Below are 26,447 nucleotides of genomic sequence, written 5' to 3' on the forward strand. Positions count from 1 at the left end.
GAGGAAACAATCCCCCCCCCCCCCCCCCCAGTCACCCATCCTCCGTCCTCTACATGGTCGTTGCGACCCCGCTCTCGACCAGCCCTCCCAAGCCTACCCACCCCTTAATCGCTTAACCACCCCCATGCAAAACACCCGATTTAAGTCGGTTATGTTTCAAATTTTCAGTTTTGTTTTGGTTAATTCACTTTTTGGCTAAGTTTTGCGTTAATTCAATTAAATTTTTCTCTTTGTTTGATGCTTACTGTCATCGGGCACTATTTTGGAAAGATGGTTTTTTGGTGATTACAGCTTTGAGTCGTATCTGAAATTCTTTCGGCTGTGTTTTTGATTGATAATTTTATGTTTTTGAGTGTATTTAAAACAGGATGTAGAAGTCAATGCCGCATAGGAAACCGTAGTGTTTATCTCAAACGGCTAAACGAAGTGAAGAACAGAGAGAAAATGGAGTAGTTTTGTGTTCATGTCGTTGTTTGAGAGTGAGCGTGAAAAGTGCGCAAACAAATTTTCCCCAGGTGAGCAAAATTTTTTGATCACGTGCGACTTTTTCCTGAGCAGTTTAAGTTTTGACTCCAATTTTTCAATCAAAGGGGTTGCTCTCTATTATCTTTATTATTTTAGTATTTGATTGATTTTTAATAGCCGCCCTCATCTTCTCAGCCGGCTATTATTGCGCTCGTATTTTTTTTTACTTCGTCAAACTTTTTTTCGCTTTACCATTTTGCCGCTTTTTCGACATTTTGCGTGAAATCTTTTTGACTTCTCTAGGCTAGTTTCTCTCTTCTCTCATTCTGCTAAAAGTGAATTGGAACATCAGTTGCTAAGCAAAGCAATTCAAAATGAACAGAGTCGGTATAAAAAATTGAAGTCAGAAATAGAAACGGGATAAACCCATAAAGCCCAATTTTAGATGCCCGCTATTTGAACGTCATTCCTATAAGTCTTAGTTACCACCTCTAATGCTTATTGGTGTTGATAGTAGCCCCTGTAGCCTCTCTCTAAGAAACAGAAGTATGTTCAACTACGAAATGCCATCAAAATAAATCGGACTTAAAAATATTTTTGTACAAAAATCTTTTTTTTTTCAATATCTTCTATTCTTTCAATCCAAATCATGCTTATTGGAATCAACGGCGGCTATTTTCCGGCAATCTGCCGGGTATGTTTTTTTGTTTTGAGTTATTTTTGCTGAAGAAAATTGAAGAATGCTCTACAGGTGTTCCTACTAAGAAGTGACACTTGAAGGCTAGACATAGCACTTTTCACTGAAATATATACAATTTTTTAATTGTTTTTATGGTTTTGTTTTTGGCATTTTTTTAACAGTTGTCTATATTTCTGCGACAAGTATTGGGATTTTGAACGATAATCTAGAAGATCTAATGGTAAACAGTTATCCAGAGTAATGGTTGGAAAGTTGCGTTTTTGCATGTTGTAGGGAAGAGAATATTCTTCGATTTTTCCTTCGTCATTTCCCTTCCTTTTCATCAAATTTCTAATGAAACAATTTCACTAGATTTTGTCAACTGATATTTTGTTGCAAACGAGTTGTATTACAGGGTAATGGTAGTTTCTGCCATCAGTTTTTTTGAGTCGCAGCCAGAAGTAAATTTTATGAGTTGCTATTTCAGCTTTTTCAGTTAGTTTTCTATTTTTTTTTCTGTTATTGCTAAAAATTTGTTTTAAAATCTTTTAGGATGTTCCATGGGTTAGTTAGGATGGTCAATTTTCTACTTTGACTCGTTTCCAGTTCTGTTTAATTGCTCTCAAACGAAGGTTGTAGGAATTATATTAGTCCTGTCGGTCTTTTTTATGCGATTTTTTGCTTGACCGATTTTTCGTCTGATGCTTTTGACTTTTCGTCCTCAAATACGGGATAAACAGGTAGCACCCAGCGAGCATTAAGTGACTCACTGTTGACGCCCCCGCCCCACTATTGCCATTTTTTGACATTTTCTGATTTTTATCAGACCTAGGTGTCAAGGAACCTCCCTTAGGTTTTAATATTAGGTTACTGTATTGTTTATATTGCTAATGGAATGGTTTCAACATTTTAACATCACGAATTTTAGCATTTTTTGACAAAACGTGCATTTTTCAAATTTTTTGACATTTGTTTTTCCTTATTTATGTTATTCCAGATCCAGGGGCCAGCAAACATCCTAAGGGCTGTGAAAATAAGTTAGTGACAAAATTTTATTGGCCATGGAATAGTTTTTCAAATTTTTATTGTCACAAATTTTAGCAATTTTTGATAAAACTTTTTTTTTCAAGTTATTTATCAAAATTTTAGTCGTTTTTTAGTTTTTTTTGAGCCTCGAAAGCCAAGGAAACTCCTCTATCGTTTAGAAATAGGTCACTGTGTAATTTCTAGATGTAATTGAGTGTCTTTCAGGATTTTAACATCACGAATTTTAGCTTTTTTGACAATGTTTGCCATTTTTGACATTAAGTCGTTATTCAGGTATTTTGAGCCTCAAGTCTCAGAAAACCTCCGTTACGGTTTGGTATTAAGTTAATGGAAAATTTTTGATAGTCATGGATTTATTTTAATAGCACAAGTTTTTAGCAATTTTTTTTTTATAAAAGTTGCAATTTTATTTTCGAATTTTTTTTTGTAGTTTTTGTTTTCTAGTTTTCGCTCGTAGCAAGGGCCACGGAACTTCCTCTAGTGTTTGATAATATGTTAGTGCATGGTTTATACATGTAATGGATTGTTTTTCAGGATTTTAAATATCACGAATTTAAGCAATTTTTAAATAAGTTTGCAATCTTTGGGTTTTTTCTGGCACCAGGGGCCATGGGAGCTCCTCCAAGGTTTGGCAATAAGCTGCTGCAAAGTTTCTAGATTTAATGGGATGGTGATCAATATTTTTCTGACTCCAATTAGTAACTTTTGGATAAAACTTTTCAAATTTTCGGAAAATTTTTTTGTTCCAAGTGTATGGATCTTTATGAGCCAGTGAAAGTTTCAGGCTTGAAACAGTGACACTGGATAGTCTCTTGAGACAATGAAATGGTTTGAATTTTAGCAAGATTTTCTAATAGCCGCACAGCGATAGCTGGGGCTATTATTGGCCTTCTCTTGGTTTTTTTATTTCGTCATGATTTTTGTTACGACCATATGACGTCACAGCCACTTTTTGTTCATTCGTTCGTGCAATTTCAACTGAATTGTATGTGTGACGTCATTTTTCGCTCTTAGTGGAGCGAGTTTTTTTGTTCATGCGCGTGATTAAATTTTTGGTCACACTTGACTTACCTCACTCTCAAAAATGACTTCCTCAATTTGAAATTGACTTATATTTACTTTAATTCAAGTAATAAAGAGATAAGGTCAAATGGGTGTGTGTCACTCTAAATGAAGGTTATTTGAGATCAGCTAATAGAGGCAGCAATAACTTATACAGATTTTTAATCAAATTATAACAGATCAGCCTTCAATGAAAAGACGAATTTTTTTGGTCTGTCTTACTGTTTTTTTAGACTGCCGATCTACGAATCTATTGCGGCTATTTTCTGGCAATCTGCCAGCTGTGTTTTTAGAATTCGCAATTGTTTTAAATTTTTCGATATTTATCCTGTTCTGACACAACGACCATTACTGGCCCACGAAAGTTTTTAAGTCTCGGAGATGGGTTACTTGACAGAACTTTTGAGACAAAAATTTTTATGCTGTGAAGTTGAAAATTTTTTAAATTTTACCTTTTTCAGTTTTTTTCTTTGATTTATTTACTAACATAGCTAGAAAACTGGAGAATCACATGAGACGCGTGTCGAAAACAGTTTTTTTATGTTTAAATCTTAATAATGCTCTATGCTGCACTCAAACGTCATTTAAAGCCCCTTTGTGATGCCTAGTACCCTCTCCCTGACTGAAATTCCCTCTAAGTATTAAGTTGTCTCAGGAAACGGTGTTTGAATAAAAATTCTCTTTTTCGATAGTTTTTTGTTCAGGTATTGCAATTTTGTTCCGTGACATCTTTATCGAGTTCCAACTGCTTTGATACGCGTGACACCCTTTTAAAAACCTAAATGACTTACCTCAATCTCTAAATGACTTCTAACACCAATATCAAGTTGACTGAAGCTTAATCTAACATTTTCCAGATCAATACAGGACGCCTAAACAATCACGTTTGTTACTAATTAAGCATGTTGACCAAAAATGTTATAAACACTGTGTTTAAATATTGTTAATGATTCAATTTGTAATAGCCGCCCTCATCTTCTCAGCCGGCTCTTATAGCTGGCCTTTTTTTTACAATCCAATGATATTGAATTGTATTGGGACACCGTCTTTTTTGAAGCCTGTTCACAGTTTTTTTCATGATATTGAAGTCAAATTGCATTGATTATTATGTTCACACAGAAAGAGGAAGTGGAGCGAAAAAATCGATGATTGGTTTTGCGGCGTGAAATTGTTCACTCCAATATTAAAGTAGTTAGAAAACGATGTTTGTGGTTTTTTCTTAACATGCGGCAATTTGATGCTAGGCTTTTTGTGTTTTTGTCGATTTTTTGATCGACTGTTTTCCAATCCATTCATGGTCCATTCGCTATTTTTTTATTTTCTGTTTTCTAGTTTTCTAATTTAGTCAATGACATTTTTTTTGAATTATAGGGCAGAACTTCCCAGCTTGTTTAAATTAATGTGTGAAGTCTTTTTGACTTCTCTGGGCTATTTTCACTCTTCTCTCATTCTGCTCACAGCTTTTAAACAGCAGTTGCTCTGCAATGAAATGTAAATAAATTGAACAGAATCAATGCTGGAAAATGAAAAATAGAAACGGGATAAACACAAAGCCCAATTTTAGATGCCCGCTACTTCAACTTTTTTATATGAAACAGTTATGAAGCTGGAGTAACAGGAGTCGAACTACAAAATGAAATGATAGTTCGCACTTTAAAATTAATTTTTTTGCGCAACAATCAATCTTTCCCATTTTTTCTGTGTTCTTTTTTCAATCCCAATCGGGGTTATGGGAATCAATGGCAGCTATTTGCCTAAATCTCCCGGGTATATTTAAATATTGCATTCAAAAAACCTCGAATGGTTTGAATCGTTTTTATTGATCACGCCGGGGACCCCAACTCAATTCTGTGTTTGTCTCTACGTTCTACAGCCCGCAGGTCTGTTTCCGCAGCTTTCAGTTGTTGGATGCTGCAATTTTATGTACGCTACCACATCTATTTTTTCGCAATCTATCGGCCATTGTAAAAGCGGTCACTTCAAAACTACAATTGTCATCAGCCACTGTTGCCTGCTGTAAGTAATAATGAACATTGTTTAAGTGGGAAGCAGAGATTTGCTGTAGAGTACTCTTGAGGGTGCCCAACTCTCCATGAGAGAGGGGTTATCTATCGCCCTCTGTCTTTTAGCCCGCATCTCCTCTATTTTGGTCACGCTCAGATCCAGACCCACGTTCCTGTTAACAAATATTTCGCCCTGGGGGAATTTTATGTTGGAATTTTACATAGAATGGAATATTCAAATTATTATTACCTGTTTCGCATTCTTGCCTCTGCTCTCTCTAGAATGTTGAGGACCGCGGGAGGGTATCGGGTGATAGCTAGTCGGAGTTTATGCACCTCTTCATCTTGAAACAGTTTTCCTAAAACAATTGGCAAAATGGTCACTTGTTCGGTATTGAATCTGCATTTGAGATTTTCATGTTTTTTTGCTATTGAATTGTTGGCGTTGACTTGTCTTCAAATTTCTTTCTCAGTTGAAACCAAGTAGAAGCCTCCCCGGATTGAGATGGTATGATTAACTTGTAAGATCTTACAAGTTATTATAGGGCGAAACAAAGTCTTCTTAAAAAAATGTACAAGTTCTTATAAGTTCAACACGCAACTTGCATGTTCTTATAAGATTAACGTACAACTTACTAGTTGTTACAAGCTAACCATCTAACTTACAATTTCGTATAAGTTGACCATTTGACTTTAAAAAAACCAGATATTCCATCATCCCATAAGTGTTTAATCTTGTCAAGTTTCTGATTGAAATTGCTGTTTCGACGTGATAAACGTTTTGCCTAAACTCAATAATAATGCTGGAAAAGTAATGCAATATTTATAGACCGCAGTCAGCCTCTCAAAGACTTTCTTTTAAGCATTCTCCTTTCTTACATTCCAAAGGATTTGGATGGTACTGGTGTTTAAAATCTGTTCACGCTCTTTTCGACTGTTTGATGTCAATGTGAATTCAAATTAGTGTGATGATTTTGCTCAAACTGGAGTACTAAAGCGATCAAAAAATGAGTAGGTATGAAGCGTGATTTGTTAAATCACCTTTAATTCGCATGCGGTAATTTGATGTTTTAGACTAATGGTTTCAAACTCGTACATGTGTTATAATAGTGCATAGTGGTATGTCTGAAGTTATCGAAGGTCAATCAATGGCGTAAATGAGTTAGATGTTGTTTGTTTTTCAAAAAATCTCAGTTTTTTTCTGCTGGTTTCTGTAGTTTTAAATTGCTCTCTCATCTTTTTTATGCAGATTTTTGCTTGACCGTTTTTGTGCTTTTCTTCTAAAAAATCTTTGACTTCTCAAGTGACTTTTTCACGCACTTCTACTTGATTTTTCAGTCATTTCAATAGCTCTCACTACGAATTAAAGTTTGATGTTCAAACAAAACCCCGATTGTTAGTGGGAAGCTGGCAAGGCCGGGATAGCCGAGTGATGTTTTTGAACCCATAAAGAAAAATTTAGGCGACAGCCCCTGAATTAAAATATCCGGCCTGTCATTCTAGAGCAATCTTTCCGACGTCAGTCGGTTTATGTTTTGTTATCCCATTTCTTGGCTTTTCACAGAGTTACTTTCTTGGATTTGACAGTGGGGAGAGAGAGAGAGAGAGAGAGAGCGCGCGAAGAGAGGAGAATGCAAATTATTCGAATCATTAAGTTCTCTCATTTGATCTTTGATAAAGTTTATTAGAAGCAGTGTTAAAATGCCGCAACTTCTTCTCAAAGAGGCTAGTGATTTTTTTTAAATCTTTTCCAGTTTTCTATGTTTTTTGTCTTTTCAATTGGCCTCACAAATGGCAGTTTTCATTCTTTGCTAATGATGTATAAATGAAATAAAATGGTTTTAGTTGATAATTAGTGTTTTTCACGACTTCAAATTTTTTAAAAAAACAACTTTAAGCTAATTTTTAAATTTAGCTTGTTTTGGTTGTACGTTTGTCATATCACTCAATCGTTATTAATCAACCCAATCATCGCTTGCTAATTAGGCAGACGATCTTATTTTTCGTGCTTTCATTATCGTTTTCATTATCTAATTTTCATTATTAAGACGACTTGTGCCAATATTCAAATACTGTGTTGTCTTTGTTTCTTAAAATTGTAGTTTTGGGAGAAAGATATTTTTAATTATTTTTGAGAATTTCTGTTTGTTTGTTTAATAGCCGCGTCAGCTATTCAGCCGGCTATTATAGCGCTCCTATTTTTTTTTTACTTCGTCGAATAGATTTTTGTTTCGCTTTACCTTCGGTCCCGCATTTTTTGATTTGTTCATATTTTTTCATTCAGATTCTAATTGTTCTACTATTACTTCAGGTTTCTTCAGCGCAATGAGTATATTTTGTTCAGCGTTTCGTTCAGTTTTACGTGATGTACATTTAATTCAAAGTGTTCAATTAAACTTCGCTACACATTTTTTACTTAACAGTTGGTAACTCATTAACGATACTATTTGATATCAGAAATGATTCCACTTCAATTACAGCACCTTTTTCAGGGTCATTTTTCAGTCTATCCTTCTATAAATATTCATTTTTATCAAGAGAAAATAATAGCTATAGTCAAAAAATGCGACTTCAACTTCGATGCGGAAATTTTATTTTCGACACACGCTTTGACAACAACGGCAATAACACCCTTCTTGTCGGCGACTCGATTCTGTTCGACTTCGAACAGGGGACTCTCCCGATAGACGTGCTGGCGTTGAGAGGTGGTAGGACTTCTGACTTGCACGATTTGTATTCTTTAATGGGATCTTACGATCGAGTTGTTTTACTTATTGGAGGTAACGATCTGGATGACTGGCGGAAGAGAAATGTGGATGGGGACTCAGAACTGCGGCCAGGGAGATCCTCCACGTGGATTGCGAACCAGCTTGCAGAAATAAGCGAAACCCTTTGGAACAGACACAAAACTGCAGTTCACATATGTAGCATATTACCGAGGCTCAAGCGTGTGAATGGGTTTTTCGAAATTGTGTCCTAAATTAGTGAAATCAATCAAGACTTAAGGAAAAGAGCCGAGCATCCTTGCTGTTGCTTTCGTTATATGGGGTTGTCGTCTTATTTCCATCAAGTTAACCAAACTATCGATGGAATTCACTGGCCTGGCATGAAGCTTGTCAGCTTGCGATCGGCTCTTCATGTCAAATTATTTAATTAATGTGCTCATTTAATTAATCGTTTGGTTTACAAATTACTACTTTAAGATTTATCTGTTTCTTCAACCTCTAATAGAATTTATCGCTGTTAATATGGTTTATAAAACAAGCTAGTCGAAGTACAGCTTGTTTGTTTGGGTTTATTGTCTTATTATCGTCTTTTTTATTTCCGCTTATAAGGTAAGAGTGTCAAAACTTCCTATTATTACTTCAGTATCAGGCTTGTCGAAGTACATAGGTCCTCATTCTCCAGTTTATAATTGATTCAATTTGTTTGTTTGTGTTGTGTGAAAATTTTTTCAGCGCTTTTTACCGCCTTTTCTTTTTCATAGGTCCTCTTTCTCCAGTTTATAATGGATTCAATTTGTTTGTTTGTACTGTGCAAAAATTTTCAGCTTTTTACCGCCTTTTCTTTCTCATAGGTCCTCATTCTTCAGTTTATAAATGATTCAATTTGTTTGTCTGTGCTGTGCCAAAAAATTTTCAGCGCTTTTTTCCGCGTTTTCTTTCTCATAGCTCCTTTCTCCAGTTTATAATTGATTCAATTTGTTTGTCTGTGCTGTGCAAAACATTTTTCAGCGCTTTTTACTGCCTTTTCTTTCTCATAGGTCCTCATTTTCCAGTTTATAATTGATTCAATTTTTTTGTCTATGCTGTGCAAAAAAGTTTTCAGCGCTTTTTACCGCTTTTTCTTTTTCATAGGTCCTCATTCTCCAGTTTATAATTGTTTCAATTTGTTTCTCCGTGCTATGCAAAAAAATTTTACGCGCTTTTTACCGCCTATTCTTTTTGATAGGTCCTCATTCTCCAGTTTATAATTGATTCAATTTGTTTGTGCTGTGCAAAAAATTTTTCATCGCTTTTTACTGCCTTTTCTTTCTCATAGGTCCTCATTCTCCAGTTTATAATTGATTCAATTTGTTTGTCTGTGCTGTGCAAAAATTTTTTCAGCGCTTTTTACCGCCTTTTCTTTTCATAGGTCCTCATTCTCCAGTTTATATTTGATTCAATTTGTTTGTCTGTGCTGTGTAAAAAATTTTTCAGCGCTTTTTACCGCCTATTCTTTTTGATAGGTCCTCATTCTCCAGTTTATTATTGATTCAATTTGTTTGTCTGTGCTGTGCAAAAATTTGTTCAGCGCTTTTTACCGCCTTTTCTTTTTCATAGGTCCTCATTCTCCAGTTTATAATTGTTTCAATTTGTTTGTCTGTGCTGTGCAAAAATTTGTTCAGCGCTTTTTACCGCCTTTTCTTTTTCATAGGTCCTCATTCTCCAGTTTATAATTGTTTCAATTTGTTTGTCTGTGCTGTGCAAAAAATTTTCAACGCTTTTTACCGCCTTTTCTTTTTCATAGGTCCTCATTCTCCAGTTTATAATTGATTCAATTTGTTTCTCCGTGCTGTGCAAAAAAATTTTACGCGCTTTTTACCGCCTATTCTTTTTCATAGTTCCTCATTCTCCAGTTTATAATTGATTCAATTTGTTTGTTTGTGCTGTGCAAAAAATTTTTCATCGCTTTTTACCGCCTTTTTTTCTCATAGGTCCTCATTCTCCAGTTTATAATGGATTCAATTTGTTTGTTTGTCCTGTGCAAAAATTTTTCAGCTTTTTACCGCCTCTTCTTTTTTATAGGTCCTCATTCTTCAGTTTATAAATGATTCAATTTGTTTGTCTGTGCTGTGCAAAAAAATTTTCAGCGCTTTTTACTGCCTTTTCTTTTTGATAGGTCCTCATTCTCCAGTTTATGATTGATTCAATTTGTTTGTCTGAGCTGTGCAAAAAAATTTTTCAGCGCTTTTTACTGCCTTTCTCATAGGTCCTCATTCTCCAGTTTATAATTGATTTAATTTTTTTGTCTATGCTGTGCAAAAAAAATTTTCAACGCTTTTTACCGCCTTTTCTTTTTCATAGGTCCTCATTCTCCAGTTTATTATTGATTCAATTTCATTGTCTGTGCTGTGCAAAAATTTGTTCAGCGCTTTTTACCGCCTTTTCTTTTTCATAGGTCCTCATTCTCCAGTTTATAATTGATTCAATTTGTTTGTTTGTGCTGTGCAAAAATTTTTCAGCGCTTTTTACTGCCTTTTCTTTCTCATAGGTCCTCATTCTCCAGTTTATAATTGATTTAACTTTTTTCTCTATGCTGTGCAAAAAAAATTTACGCGCTTTTTACCGACTCTTCTTTTTTATAGGTCCTCATTCTTCAGTTTATAAATGATTCAATTTGTTTGTCTGTGCTGTGCAAAAAAATTTTCAGCGCTTTTTACTGCCTTTTTTTTGATAGGTCCTCATTCTCCAGTTTATAATTGATTCAATTTGTTTGTCTGTGCTGTGCAAAAAAATTTTCAGCGCTTTTTTCTGCCTTTTCTTTCTCATAGGTCCTCATTCTCCAGTTTATAATGGATTCAATTTGTTTGTTTGTCCTGTGCAAAAATTTTTCAGCTTTTTACCGCCTCTTCTTTTTTATAGGTCCTCATTCTTCAGTTTATAAATGATTCAATTTGTTTGTCTGTGCTGTGCAAAAAAATTTTCAGCGCTTTTTACTGCCTTTTCTTTTTGATAGGTCCTCATTCTCCAGTTTATGATTGATTCAATTTGTTTGTCTGAGCTGTGCAAAAAAATTTTCAGCGCTTTTTTCTGCCTTTTTTTTCTCATAGGTCCTCATTCTCCAGTTTATAATTGATTCAATTTGTTTGTGCTGTGCAAAAAATTTTTCAGCGCTTTTTACTGCCTTTCTCATAGGTCCTCATTCTCCAGTTTATAATTGATTTAATTTTTTTGTCTATGCTGTGCAAAAAAAATTTTCAACGCTTTTTACCGCCTTTTCTTTTTCATAGGTCCTCATTCTCCAGTTTATTATTGATTCAATTTCATTGTCTGTGCTGTGCAAAAATTTGTTCAGCGCTTTTTACCGCCTTTTCTTTTTCATAGGTCCTCATTCTCCAGTTTATAATTGATTCAATTTGTTTGTTTGTGCTGTGCAAAAAATTTTTCAGCGCTTTTTACTGCCTTTTCTTTCTCATAGGTCCTCATTCTCCAGTTTATTATTGATTCAATTTGTTTGTCTGTGCTGTGCAAAAATTTGTTCAGCGCTTTTTACCGCCTTTTCTTTTTCATAGGTCCTCATTCTCCAGTTTATAATTGTTTCAATTTGTTTGTCTGTGCTGTGCAAAAATTTGTTCAGCGCTTTTTACCGCCTTTTCTTTTTCATAGGTCCTCATTCTCCAGTTTATAATTGTTTCAATTTGTTTGTCTGTGCTGTGCAAAAAATTTTCAACGCTTTTTACCGCCTTTTCTTTTTCATAGGTCCTCATTCTCCAGTTTATAATTGATTCAATTTGTTTCTCCGTGCTGTGCAAAAAAATTTTACGCGCTTTTTACCGCCTATTCTTTTTCATAGTTCCTCATTCTCCAGTTTATAATTGATTCAATTTGTTTGTTTGTGCTGTGCAAAAAATTTTTCATCGCTTTTTACCGCCTTTTTTTCTCATAGGTCCTCATTCTCCAGTTTATAATGGATTCAATTTGTTTGTTTGTCCTGTGCAAAAATTTTTCAGCTTTTTACCGCCTCTTCTTTTTTATAGGTCCTCATTCTTCAGTTTATAAATGATTCAATTTGTTTGTCTGTGCTGTGCAAAAAAATTTTCAGCGCTTTTTACTGCCTTTTCTTTTTGATAGGTCCTCATTCTCCAGTTTATGATTGATTCAATTTGTTTGTCTGAGCTGTGCAAAAAAATTTTTCAGCGCTTTTTACTGCCTTTCTCATAGGTCCTCATTCTCCAGTTTATAATTGATTTAATTTTTTTGTCTATGCTGTGCAAAAAAAATTTTCAACGCTTTTTACCGCCTTTTCTTTTTCATAGGTCCTCATTCTCCAGTTTATTATTGATTCAATTTCATTGTCTGTGCTGTGCAAAAATTTGTTCAGCGCTTTTTACCGCCTTTTCTTTTTCATAGGTCCTCATTCTCCAGTTTATAATTGATTCAATTTGTTTGTTTGTGCTGTGCAAAAAATTTTTCAGCGCTTTTTACTGCCTTTTCTTTCTCATAGGTCCTCATTCTCCAGTTTATAATTGATTTAACTTTTTTCTCTATGCTGTGCAAAAAAAATTTACGCGCTTTTTACCGACTCTTCTTTTTTATAGGTCCTCATTCTTCAGTTTATAAATGATTCAATTTGTTTGTCTGTGCTGTGCAAAAAAATTTTCAGCGCTTTTTACTGCCTTTTTTTTGATAGGTCCTCATTCTCCAGTTTATAATTGATTCAATTTGTTTGTCTGTGCTGTGCAAAAAAATTTTCAGCGCTTTTTTCTGCCTTTTCTTTCTCATAGGTCCTCATTCTCCAGTTTATAATGGATTCAATTTGTTTGTTTGTCCTGTGCAAAAATTTTTCAGCTTTTTACCGCCTCTTCTTTTTTATAGGTCCTCATTCTTCAGTTTATAAATGATTTAATTTGTTTGTCTGTGCTGTGCAAAAAAATTTTCAGCGCTTTTTACTGCCTTTTCTTTTTGATAGGTCCTCATTCTCCAGTTTATGATTGATTCAATTTGTTTGTCTGAGCTGTGCAAAAAAATTTTCAGCGCTTTTTTCTGCCTTTTTTTTCTCATAGGTCCTCATTCTCCAGTTTATAATTGATTCAATTTGTTTGTGCTGTGCAAAAAATTTTTCTGCGCTTTTTACTGCCTTTCTCATAGGTCCTCATTCTCCAGTTTATAATTGATTTAATTTTTTTGTCTATGCTGTGCAAAAAAAATTTTCAACGCTTTTTACCGCCTTTTCTTTTTCATAGGTCCTCATTCTCCAGTTTATTATTGATTCAATTTCATTGTCTGTGCTGTGCAAAAATTTGTTCAGCGCTTTTTACCGCCTTTTCTTTTTCATAGGTCCTCATTCTCCAGTTTATAATTGATTCAATTTGTTTGTTTGTGCTGTGCAAAAAATTTTTCAGCGCTTTTTACTGCCTTTTCTTTCTCATAGGTCCTCATTCTCCAGTTTATAATTGATTTAACTTTTTTCTCTATGCTGTGCAAAAAAAATTTACGCGCTTTTTACCGACTCTTCTTTTTTATAGGTCCTCATTCTTCAGTTTATAAATGATTCAATTTGTTTGTCTGTGCTGTGCAAAAAAATTTTCAGCGCTTTTTACTGCCTTTTTTTTGATAGGTCCTCATTCTCCAGTTTATAATTGATTCAATTTGTTTGTCTGTGCTGTGCAAAAAAATTTTCAGCGCTTTTTTCTGCCTTTTCTTTCTCATAGGTCCTCATTCTCCAGTTTATAATTGATTCAATTTGTTTGTTTGTGCTGTGCAAAAAATTTTTCAGCGCTTTTTACTGTCTTTTCTTTCTCATAGGTCCTCATTCTCCAGTTTATAATTGATTTAATTTTTTTGTCTATGCTGTGCAAAAAAAATTTTCAACGCTTTTTACCGCCTTTTCTTTTTCATAGGTCCTCATTCTCCAGTTTATTATTGATTCAATTTGTTTGTCTGTGCTGTGCAAAAATTTGTTCAGCGCTTTTTACCGCCTTTTCTTTTTCATAGGTCCTCATTCTCCAGTTTATAATTGTTTCAATTTGTTTGTCTGTGCTTTGCAAAAATTTTTCAACGCTTTTTACCGCCTTTTCTTTTTCATAGGTCCTCATTCTCCAGTTTATAATTGATTCAATTTGTTTCTCCGTGCTGTGCAAAAAAATGTTACGCGCTTTTTACCGCCTATTCTTTTTCATAGTTCCTCATTCTCCAGTTTGTAATTGATTCAATTTGTTTGTTTGTGCTGTGCAAAAAATTTTTCAGCGCTTTTTACTGCCTTTTCTTTCTCATAGGTCCTCATTCTCCAGTTTATAATTGATTTAATTTTTTTGTCTATGCTGTGCAAAAAAAATTTTCAGCGCTTTTTACCGCCTTTTCTTTTTCATAGGTCCTCATTCTCCAGTTTATAATTGATTCAATTTGTTTCTCCGTGCTGTGCAAAAAAATTTTACGCGCTTTTTACCGCCTATTCTTTTTCATAGTTCCTCATTCTCCAGTTTATAATTGATTCAATTTGTTTGTTTGTGCTGTGCAAAAAAATTTTTCAGCGCTTTTTACTGCCTTTTCTTTCTCATAGGTCCTCATTCTCCAGTTTATAATTGATTTAAATTTTTTGTCTATGCTGTGCAAAAAAAATTTTCAGCGCTTTTTACCGCCTTTTCTTTTTCATAGGTCCTCATTCTCCAGTTTATAATTGATTCAATTTGTTTCTCCGTGCTGTGCAAAAAAATTTTACGCGCTTTTTACCGCCTATTCTTTTTCATAGTTCCTCATTCTCCAGTTTATAATTGATTCAATTTTTTTGTTTGTGCTGTGCAAAAAAATTTTCAGCGCTTTTTACCGCCTTTTCTTTTTCATAGGTCCTCATTCTCCAGTTTATTATTGATTCAATTTGTTTGTCTGTGCTGTGCAAAAATTTGTTCAGCGCTTTTTACCGCCTTTTCTTTTTCATAGGTCCTCATTCTCCAGTTTATAATTGTTTCAATTTGTTTGTCTGTGCTGTGCAAAAAATTTTCAACGCTTTTTACCGCCTTTTCTTTTTCATAGGTCCTTATTCTCCAGTTTATAATTGATTCAATTTGTTTCTCCGTGCTGTGCAAAAAAATTTTACGCGCTTTTTACCGACTTTTCTTTTTCATAGGTCCTCATTCTTCAGTTTATAATTGATTCAATTTGTTTGTCTGTGCTGTGCAAAAATTTTTTCAGCGCTTTTTACCGCCTTTTCTTTTCATAGGTCCTCATTCTCCAGTTTTTATTTGATTCAATTTGTTTGTTTGTCCTGTGCAAAAATTTTTCAGCTTTTTACCGCCTTTTCTTTTTTATAGGGCCTCATTCTTCAGTTTATAAATGATTCAATTTGTTTGTCTGTGCTGTGCAAAAAAATTTTCAGCGCTTTTTACTGCCTTTTCTTTCTCATAGGTCCTCATTCTCCAGTTTATAATTGATTCAATTTTTTTGTCTATGCTTTGCAAAAAAATTTTCAGCGCTTTTTACCGCCTTTTCTTTTTCATAGGTCCTCATTCTCCAGTTTATAATTGATTCAATTTGTTTCTCCGTGCTGTGCAAAAAAATTTTACGCGCTTTTTACCGCCTTTTCTTTTTCATAGGTCCTCATTCTCCAGTTTATAATTGATTCAATTTGTTTCTCCGTGCTGTGCAAAAAAATTTTACGCGCTTTTTACCGACTTTTCTTTTTCATAGGTCCTCATTCTCCAGTTTATAATTGATTCAATTTGTTTGTTTGTGCTGTGCAAAAAATTTTTCATCGCTTTTTACCGCCTTTCTTTCTCATAGGTCCTCATTTTCCAGTTTATAATGGATTCAATTTGTTTGTTTGTCCTGTGCAAAAAATTTTTCAGCGCTTTTTACTGCCTTTTCTTTCTCATAGGTCCTCATTCTTCAGTTTATAAATGATTCAATTTGTTTGTATGTGCTGTGCAAAAAAATTTTCAGTGCTTTTTTCCGCTTTTTCTTTTTCATAGGTCCTCATTCTTCAGTTTATAATTGACTCAATTTGCTTGTTTGTGCTGTGCAAAAAATTTTTCAGCGCTTTTTACTGCCTTTTCTTTTTCATAGGTCCTCATTCTCCAGTTTATTATTGATTCATTTTGTTTGTCTGTGCTGTGCAAAAATTTTTTCAGCGCTTTTTACCGCCTTTTCTTTTTCATAGGTCCTCATTCTTCAGTTTATAATTGACTCAATTTGCTTGTGCTGTGCAAAAAATTTTTCAGCGCTTTTTACTGCCTTTTCTCATACGTCCTCATTCTCCAGTTTATAATTGATTCAATTTTTTTGTCTATGCTGTGCAAAAAAATTTTCAGCGCTTTTTACCGCCTTTTCTTTTTCATAGGTCCTCATTCTCCAGTTTATAATTGATTCAATTTGTTTCTCCGTGCTGGGCAAAAAAATTTTACGCGCTTTTTACCGCCTATTCTTTTTCATAGTTCCTCATTCTCCAGTTTATAATTGATTCAATTTTTTTGTTTGTGCTGTGCAAAAAAATTTTCAACGCTTTTTACCGCCTTTTCTTTTTCATAGGTCCTTATTCTCCAGTTTATAATTGATTCAATTTGTTTCTCCGTGCTGTGCAAAAAAATTTTACGCGCTTTTTACCGACTTTTCTTTTTCATAGGTCCTCATTCTCCAGTTTATAATTGTTTCAATTTGTTTGTCTGTGCTGTGCAAAAAATTTTCAACGCTTTTTACCGCCTTTTCTTTTTCATAGGTCCTTATTCTCCAGTTTATAATTGATTCAATTTGTTTCTCCGTGCTGTGCAAAAAAATTTTACGCGCTTTTTACCGACTTTTCTTTTTCATAGGTCCTCATTCTTCAGTTTATAATTGATTCAATTTGTTTGTCTGTGCTGTGCAAAAATTTGTTCAGCGCTTTTTACCGCCTTTTCTTTTTCATAGGTCCTCATTCTCCAGTTTATAATTGTTTCAATTTGTTTGTCTGTGCTGTGCAAAAAATTTTCAACGCTTTTTACCGCCTTTTCTTTTTCATAGGTCCTTATTCTCCAGTTTATAATTGATTCAATTTGTTTCTCCGTGCTGTGCAAAAAAATTTTACGCGCTTTTTACCGACTTTTCTTTTTCATAGGTCCTCATTCTTCAGTTTATAATTGATTCAATTTGTTTCTCCGTGCTGTGCAAAAAAATTTTACGCGCTTTTTACCGACTTTTCTTTTTCATAGGTCCTCATTCTTCAGTTTATAATTGATTCAATTTGTTTGTCTGTGCAGTGCAAAAATTTTTTCAGCGCTTTTTACCGCCTTTTCTTTTCATAGGTCCTCATTCTCCAGTTTTTATTTGATTCAATTTGTTTGTTTGTCCTGTGCAAAAATTTTTCAGCTTTTTACCGCCTTTTCTTTTTTATAGGGCCTCATTCTTCAGTTTATAAATGATTCAATTTGTTTGTCTGTGCTGTGCAAAAAAATTTTCAGCGCTTTTTACTGCCTTTTCTTTCTCATAGGTCCTCATTCTCCAGTTTATAATTGATTCAATTTTTTTGTCTATGCTTTGCAAAAATTTTTTCAGCGCTTTTTACCGCCTTTTCTTTTCATAGGTCCTCATTCTCCAGTTTTTATTTGATTCAATTTGTTTGTTTGTCCTGTGCAAAAATTTTTCAGCTTTTTACCGCCTTTTCTTTTTTATAGGGCCTCATTCTTCAGTTTATAAATGATTCAATTTGTTTGTCTGTGCTGTGCAAAAAAATTTTCAGCGCTTTTTACCGCCTTTTTTTCTCATAGGTCCTCATTCTCCAGTTTATAATGGATTCAATTTGTTTGTTTGTCCTGTGCAAAAAATTTTTCAGCGCTTTTTACTGCCTTTTCTTTCTCATAGGTCCTCATTCTCCAGTTTATAATTGATTCAATTTGTTTGTTTGTGCTGTGCAAAAAATTTTTCAGCGCTTTTTACTGCCTTTTCTTTCTCATAGGTCCTCATTCTCCAGTTTATAATTGATTTAATTTTTTTGTCTATGCTGTGCAAAAAAAATTTTCAGCGCTTTTTACCGCCTTTTCTTTTTCATAGGTCCTCATTCTCCAGTTTATAATTGATTCAATTTGTTTCTCCGTGCTGTGCAAAAAAATTTTACGCGCTTTTTACCGCCTATTCTTTTTCATAGTTCCTCATTCTCCAGTTTATAATTGATTCAATTTGTTTGTTTGTGCTGTGCAAAAAAATTTTTCAGCGCTTTTTACTGCCTTTTCTTTCTCATAGGTCCTCATTCTCCAGTTTATAATTGATTTAAATTTTTTGTCTATGCTGTGCAAAAAAAATTTCAGCGCTTTTTACCGCCTTTTCTTTTTCATAGGTCCTCATTCTCCAGTTTATAATTGATTCAATTTGTTTCTCCGTGCTGTGCAAAAAAATTTTACGCGCTTTTTACCGCCTATTCTTTTTCATAGTTCCTCATTCTCCAGTTTATAATTGATTCAATTTTTTTGTTTGTGCTGTGCAAAAAAATTTTCAGCGCTTTTTACCGCCTTTTCTTTTTCATAGGTCCTCATTCTCCAGTTTATTATTGATTCAATTTGTTTGTCTGTGCTGTGCAAAAATTTGTTCAGCGCTTTTTACCGCCTTTTCTTTTTCATAGGTCCTCATTCTCCAGTTTATAATTGTTTCAATTTGTTTGTCTGTGCTGTGCAAAAAATTTTCAGCGCTTTTTACCGCCTTTTCTTTTTCATAGGTCCTCATTCTCCAGTTTATAATTGATTTAAATTTTTTGTCTATGCTGTGCAAAAAAAATTTTCAGCGCTTTTTACCGCCTTTTCTTTTTCATAGGTCCTCATTCTCCAGTTTATAATTGATTCAATTTGTTTCTCCGTGCTGTGCAAAAAAATTTTACGCGCTTTTTACCGCCTATTCTTTTTCATAGTTCCTCATTCTCCAGTTTATAATTGATTCAATTTTTTTGTTTGTGCTGTGCAAAAAAATTTTCAGCGCTTTTTACCGCCTTTTCTTTTTCATAGGTCCTCATTCTCCAGTTTATTATTGATTCAATTTGTTTGTCTGTGCTGTGCAAAAATTTGTTCAGCGCTTTTTACCGCCTTTTCTTTTTCATAGGTCCTCATTCTCCAGTTTATAATTGTTTCAATTTGTTTGTCTGTGCTGTGCAAAAAATTTTCAACGCTTTTTACCGCCTTTTCTTTTTCATAGGTCCTTATTCTCCAGTTTATAATTGATTCAATTTGTTTCTCCGTGCTGTGCAAAAAAATTTTACGCGCTTTTTACCGACTTTTCTTTTTCATAGGTCCTCATTCTTCAGTTTATAATTGATTCAATTTGTTTGTCTGTGCTGTGCAAAAATTTTTTCAGCGCTTTTTACCGCCTTTTCTTTCTCATAGGTCCTCATTCTCCAGTTTTTATTTGATTCAATTTGTTTGTTTGTCCTGTGCAAAAATTTTTCAGCTTTTTACCGCCTTTTCTTTTTTATAGGGCCTCATTCTTCAGTTTATAAATGATTCAATTTGTTTGTCTGTGCTGTGCAAAAAAATTTTCAGCGCTTTTTACTGCCTTTTCTTTCTCATAGGTCCTCTTTCTCCAGTTTATAATTGATTCAATTTTTTTGTCTATGCTTTGCAAAAAAATTTTCAGCGCTTTTTACCGCCTTTTCTTTTTCATAGGTCCTCATTCTCCAGTTTATAATTGATTCAATTTGTTTCTCCGTGCTGTGCAAAAAAATTTTACGCGCTTTTTACCGACTTTTCTTTTTCATAGGTCCTCATTCTCCAGTTTATAATTGATTCAATTTGTTTGTTTGTGCTGTGCAAAAAATTTTTCATCGCTTTTTACCGCCTTTTTTTCTCATAGGTCCTCATTCTCCAGTTTAGAATGGATTCAATTTGTTTGTTTGTCCTGTGCAAAAAATTTTTCAGCGCTTTTTACTGCCTTTTCTTTCTCATAGGTCCTCATTCTCCAGTTTATAATTGATTCAATTTGTTTGTTTGTGCTGTGCAAAAAATTTTTCATCGCTTTTTACCGCCTTTTTTTCTCATAGGTCCTCATTCTCCAGTTTATAATGGATTCAATTTGTTTGTTTGTCCTGTGCAAAAAATTTTTCAGCGCTTTTTACTGCCTTTTCTTTCTCATAGGTCCTCATTCTCCAGTTTATAATTGATTCAATTTTTTGTCTATGCTTTGCAAAAAATTTTTCAGCGCTTTTTACCGCCTTTTCTTTTTCATAGGTCCTCATTCTCCAGTTTATAACTGATTCAATTTGTTTCTCCGTGCTGTGCAAAAAAATTTTACGCGCTTTTTACCGACTTTTCTTTTTCATAGGTCCTCATTCTCCAGTTTATAATTGATTCAATTTGTTTGTTTGTGCTGTGCAAAAAATTTTTCATCGCTTTTTACCGCCTTTTTTTCTCATAGGTCCTCATTCTCCAGTTTATAATGGATTCAATTTGTTTGTTTGTCCTGTGCAAAAAATTTTTCAGCGCTTTTTACTGCCTTTTCTTTCTCATAGGTCCTCATTCTCCAGTTTATAATTGATTCAATTTTTTTGTCTATGCTTTGCAAAAAATTTTTCAGCGCTTTTTACCGCCTTTTCTTTTTCATAGGTCCTCATTCTCCAGTTTATAATTGATTCAATTTGTTTCTCCGTGCTGTGCAAAAAAATTTTACGCGCTTTTTACCGACTTTTCTTTTTCATAGGTCCTCATTCTCCAGTTTATAATTGATTCAATTTGTTTGTTTGTGCTGTGCAAAAAATTTTTCATCGCTTTTTACCGCCTTTCTTTCTCATAGGTCCTCATTTTCCAGTTTATAATGGATTCAATTTGTTTGTTTGTCCTGTGCAAAAAATTTTTCAGCGCTTTTTACTGCCTTTTCTTTCTCATAGGTCCTCATTCTTCAGTTTATAAATGATTCAATTTGTTTGTATGTGCTGTGCAAAAAAATTTTCAGTGCTTTTTTCCGCTTTTTCTTTTTCATAGGTCCTCATTCTTCAGTTTATAATTGACTCAATTTGCTTGTTTGTGCTGTGCAAAAAATTTTTCAGCGCTTTTTACTGCCTTTTCTTTTTCATAGGTCCTCATTCTCCAGTTTATTATTGATTCATTTTGTTTGTCTGTGCTGTGCAAAAATTTTTTCAGCGCTTTTTACCGCCTTTTCTTTTTCATAGGTCCTCATTCTTCAGTTTATAATTGACTCAATTTGCTTGTGCTGTGCAAAAAATTTTTCAGCGCTTTTTACTGCCTTTTCTTTCTCATACGTCCTCATTCTCCAGTTTATAATTGATTCAATTTTTTTGTCTATGCTGTGCAAAAAAATTTTCAGCGCTTTTTACCGCCTTTTCTTTTTCATAGGTCCTCATTCTCCAGTTTATAATTGATTCAATTTGTTTCTCCGTGCTGTGCAAAAAAATTTTACGCGCTTTTTACCGACTTTTCTTTTTCATAGGTCCTCATTCTTCAGTTTATAATTGATTCAATTTGTTTGTCTGTGCTGTGCAAAAATTTTTTCAGCGCTTTTTACCGCCTTTTCTTTTCATAGGTCCTCATTCTCCAGTTTTTATTTGATTCAATTTGTTTGTCTGTGCTGTCTAAAAAATTTTTCAGCACTTTTTACCGCCTTTTCTTTTCACAGGTCCTCATTCTCCAGTTTATAATTGTTTCAATTTGTTTCTCCGTGCTGTGCAAAAAAAATTTACGCGCTTTTTACCGCCTATTCTTTTTGATAGGTCCTCATTCTCCAGTTTATAATTGATTCAATTTGTTTGTTTGTGCTGTGCAAAAAATTTTTCATCGCTTTTTACTGCCTTTTCTTTCTCATAGGTCCTCATTCTCCAGTTTATATTTGATTCAATTTTTTTGTCTATGCTGTGCAAAAAAATATTCAGCGCTTTTTACCGCCTTTTCTTTTTCATAGGTCCTCATTCTCCAGTTTATAAATGATTCAATTTGTTTGTCTGTGCTGTGCAAAGAAATTTTCAGCGCTTTTTACCGCCTTTTCTTTTTCATAGGTCCTCATTCTTCAGTTTATAATTGACTCAATTTGCTTGTGCTGTGCAAAAAAATTTTCAGCGCTTTTTACTGCCTTTTCTTGCTCATAGGTCCTCATTCTCCAGTTTATAATTGATTCAATTTTTTGTCTATGCTGTGCAAAAAAATTTTCAGCGCTTTTTACCGCCTTTTCTTTTTCATAGGTCCTCATTCTCCAGTTTATAATTGATTCAATTTGTTTCTCCGTGCTGTGCAAAAAAATTTTACGCGCTTTTTACCGACTTTTCTTTTTCATAGGTCCTCATTCTTCAGTTTATAATTGATTCAATTTGTTTGTCTGTGCTGTGCAAAAATTTTTTCAGCGCTTTTTACCGCCTTTTCTTTTCATAGGTCCTCATTCTCCAGTTTTTATTTGATTCAATTTGTTTGTCTGGGCTGTCTAAAAAATTTTTCAGCGCTTTTTACCGCCTTTTCTTTTCACAGGTCCTCATTCTCCAGTTTATAATTGTTTCAATTTGTTTCTCCGTGCTGTGCAAAAAAATTTTACGCGCTTTTTACCGCCTATTATTTTTGATAGGTCCTCATTCTCCAGTTTATAATTGATTCAATTTGTTTGTTTGTGCTGTGCAAAAAATTTTTCATCGCTTTTTACTGCCTTTTCTTTCTCATAGGTCCTCATTCTCCAGTTTATATTTGATTCAATTTTTTTGTCTATGCTGTGCAAAAAAAATTTCAGCGCTTTTTACCGCCTTTTCTTTTTCATAGGTCCTCATTCTCCAGTTTATAAATGATTCAATTTGTTTGTCTGTGCTGTGCAAAGAAATTTTCAGCGCTTTTTTACCGCCTTTTCTTTTTCATAGGTCCTCATTCTTCAGTTTATAATTGACTCAATTTGCTTGTTTGTGCTGTGCAAAAAATTTTTCAGCGCTTTTTACTGCCTTTTCTTTCTCATAGGTCCTCATTCTCCAGTTTATAATTGATTCAATTTTTTTGTCTATGCTGTGCAAAAAAATTTTCAGCGCTTTTTACCGCCTTTTCTTTTTCATAGGTCCTCATTCTCCAGTTTATAATTGATTCAATTTGTTTCTCCGTGCTGTGCAAAAAAATTTTACGCGCTTTTTACCGAGTTTTCTTTTTCATAGGTCCTCATTCTTCAGTTTATAATTGATTCAATTTGTTTGTCTGTGCTGTGCAAAAATTTTTTCAGCGCTTTTTACCGCCTTTTCTTTTCATAGGTCCTCATTCTCCAGTTTTTATTTGATTCAATTTGTTTGTCTGTGCTGTCTAAAAAATTTCAGCGCTTTTTACCGCCTTTTCTTTTCACAGGTCCTCATTCTCCAGTTTATAATTGTTTCAATTTGTTTCTCCGTGCTGTGCAAAAAAATTTTACGCGCTTTTTACCGCCTATTATTTTTGATAGGTCCTCATTCTCCAGTTTATAATTGATTCAATTTGTTTGTTTGTGCTGTGCAAAAAATTTTTCATCGCTTTTTACTGCCTTTTCTTTCTCATAGGTCCTCATTCTCCAGTTTATATTTGATTCAATTTTTTTGTCTATGCTGTGCAAAAAAATTTTCAGCGCTTTTTACCGCCTTTTCTTTTTCATAGGTCCTCATTCTCCAGTTTATAAATGATTCAATTTGTTTGTCTGTGCTGTGCAAAGAAATTTTCAGCGCTTTTTAACCGCCTTTTCTTTTTCATAGGTCCTCATTCTTCAGTTTATAATTGACTCAATTTGCTTGTTTGTGCTGTGCAAAAAATTTTTCAGCGCTTTTTACTGCCTTTTCTTTCTCATAGGTCCTCATTCTCCAGTTTATAATTGATTCAATTTTTTTGTCTATGCTCTGCAAAAAAATTTTCAGCGCTTTTTACTGCCTTTTCTTTCTCATAGGTCCTCATTCTCCAGTTTATAAATGATTCAATTTGTTTGTCTGTGCTGTGCAAAGAAATTTTCAGCGCTTTTTTACCGCCTCTTCTTTTTCATAGGTCCTCATTCTTCAGTTTATAATTGACTCAATTTGCTTGTTTGTGCTGTGCAAAAAATTTTTCAGCGCTTTTTACCGCCTTCTCTTTCTCATAGGTCCTCATTCTCCAGTTTTTATTTGATTCAATTTGTTTGTCTGTGCTGTCTAAAAAATTTTTCAGCACTTTTTACCGCCTTTTCTTTTCACAGGTCCTCATTCTCCAGTTTATAATTGTTTCAATTTGTTTCTCCGTGCTGTGCAAAAAAAATTTACGCGCTTTTTACCGCCTATTCTTTTTGATAGGTCCTCATTCTCCAGTTTATAATTGATTCAATTTGTTTGTTTGTGCTGTGCAAAAAATTTTTCATCGCTTTTTACTGCCTTTTCTTTCTCATAGGTCCTCATTCTCCAGTTTATATTTGATTCAATTTTTTTGTCTATGCTGTGCAAAAAAATATTCAGCGCTTTTTACCGCCTTTTCTTTTTCATAGGTCCTCATTCTCCAGTTTATAAATGACTCAATTTGCTTGTTTGTGCTGTGCAAAAAATTTTTCAGCGCTTTTTACCGCCTTCTCTTTCTCATAGGTCCTCATTCTCCAGTTTTTATTTGATTCAATTTGTTTGTCTGTGCTGTCTAAAAAATTTTTCAGCACTTTTTACCGCCTTTTCTTTTCACAGGTCCTCATTCTCCAGTTTATAATTGTTTCAATTTGTTTCTCCGTGCTGTGCAAAAAAAATTTACGCGCTTTTTACCGCCTATTCTTTTTGATAGGTCCTCATTCTCCAGTTTATAATTGATTCAATTTGTTTGTTTGTGCTGTGCAAAAAATTTTTCATCGCTTTTTACTGCCTTTTCTTTCTCATAGGTCCTCATTCTCCAGTTTATATTTGATTCAATTTTTTTGTCTATGCTGTGCAAAAAAATATTCAGCGCTTTTTACCGCCTTTTCTTTTTCATAGGTCCTCATTCTCCAGTTTATAAATGATTCAATTTGTTTGTCTGTGCTGTGCAAAGAAATTTTCAGCGCTTTTTACCGCCTTTTCTTTTTCATAGGTCCTCGTTCTTCAGTTTATAATTGACTCAATTTGCTTGTGCTTTGCAAAAAAATTTTCAGCGCTTTTTACTGCCTTTTCTTGCTCATAGGTCCTCATTCTCCAGTTTATAATTGATTCAATTTTTTGTCTATGCTGTGCAAAAAAATTTTCAGCGCTTTTTACCGCCTTTTCTTTTTCATAGGTCCTCATTCTCCAGTTTATAATTGATTCAATTTGTTTCTCCGTGCTGTGCAAAAAAATTTTACGCGCTTTTTACCGACTTTTCTTTTTCATAGGTCCTCATTCTTCAGTTTATAATTGATTCAATTTGTTTGTCTGTGCTGTGCAAAAATTTTTTCAGCGCTTTTTACCGCCTTTTCTTTTCATAGGTCCTCATTCTCCAGTTTTTATTTGATTCAATTTGTTTGTCTGGGCTGTCTAAAAAATTTTTCAGCGCTTTTTACCGCCTTTTCTTTTCACAGGTCCTCATTCTCCAGTTTATAATTGTTTCAATTTGTTTCTCCGTGCTGTGCAAAAAAATTTTACGCGCTTTTTACCGCCTATTATTTTTGATAGGTCCTCATTCTCCAGTTTATAATTGATTCAATTTGTTTGTTTGTGCTGTGCAAAAAATTTTTCATCGCTTTTTACTGCCTTTTCTTTCTCATAGGTCCTCATTCTCCAGTTTATATTTGATTCAATTTTTTTGTCTATGCTGTGCAAAAAAAATTTCAGCGCTTTTTACCGCCTTTTCTTTTTCATAGGTCCTCATTCTCCAGTTTATAAATGATTCAATTTGTTTGTCTGTGCTGTGCAAAGAAATTTTCAGCGCTTTTTTACCGCCTTTTCTTTTTCATAGGTCCTCATTCTTCAGTTTATAATTGACTCAATTTGCTTGTTTGTGCTGTGCAAAAAATTTTTCAGCGCTTTTTACTGCCTTTTCTTTCTCATAGGTCCTCATTCTCCAGTTTATAATTGATTCAATTTTTTTGTCTATGCTGTGCAAAAAAATTTTCAGCGCTTTTTACCGCCTTTTCTTTTTCATAGGTCCTCATTCTCCAGTTTATAATTGATTCAATTTGTTTCTCCGTGCTGTGCAAAAAAATTTTACGCGCTTTTTACCGAGTTTTCTTTTTCATAGGTCCTCATTCTTCAGTTTATAATTGATTCAATTTGTTTGTCTGTGCTGTGCAAAAATTTTTTCAGCGCTTTTTACCGCCTTTTCTTTTCATAGGTCCTCATTCTCCAGTTTTTATTTGATTCAATTTGTTTGTCTGTGCTGTCTAAAAAATTTCAGCGCTTTTTACCGCCTTTTCTTTTCACAGGTCCTCATTCTCCAGTTTATAATTGTTTCAATTTGTTTCTCCGTGCTGTGCAAAAAAATTTTACGCGCTTTTTACCGCCTATTATTTTTGATAGGTCCTCATTCTCCAGTTTATAATTGATTCAATTTGTTTGTTTGTGCTGTGCAAAAAATTTTTCATCGCTTTTTACTGCCTTTTCTTTCTCATAGGTCCTCATTCTCCAGTTTATATTTGATTCAATTTTTTTGTCTATGCTGT

General features: G+C 33.9%; 3 protein-coding genes across 4 annotated transcripts in view; 1 reads left to right on the top strand and 2 right to left on the bottom strand.

The window, feature by feature from the left end:
• Positions 1 to 26,447, top strand: part of LOC142341737 (S phase cyclin A-associated protein in the endoplasmic reticulum-like) — a 636,081-nt gene that overhangs the window by 443,838 nt on the left and 165,796 nt on the right. The window lies entirely within an intron of this gene.
• Positions 1 to 26,447, bottom strand: part of LOC142341735 (26S proteasome regulatory subunit 10B) — a 400,468-nt gene that overhangs the window by 65,740 nt on the left and 308,281 nt on the right. The gene's annotated exons all lie outside the window — the stretch shown is intronic.
• Positions 4,442 to 26,447, bottom strand: part of LOC142341022 (uncharacterized) — a 56,444-nt gene continuing 34,438 nt past the window's right edge. For both annotated transcript variants that reach the window (XM_075391842.1, XM_075391841.1), the window contains 2 exons: positions 5,507 to 5,615; positions 4,442 to 5,429 (listed from right to left, as the gene is read on the bottom strand). In XM_075391842.1, the coding sequence (XP_075247957.1) occupies positions 5,291 to 5,429; positions 5,507 to 5,615 (248 nt within the window). In that variant the 3' untranslated portion in view covers positions 4,442 to 5,290. The remainder of the gene's footprint in view (positions 5,430 to 5,506; positions 5,616 to 26,447) is intronic.

Source organism: Convolutriloba macropyga, chromosome 6, assembly GCF_964194025.1.
Source record: "Convolutriloba macropyga chromosome 6, txConMacr16.3, whole genome shotgun sequence".
Taxonomy (NCBI): Eukaryota; Metazoa; Xenacoelomorpha; order Acoela; family Convolutidae; genus Convolutriloba; species Convolutriloba macropyga.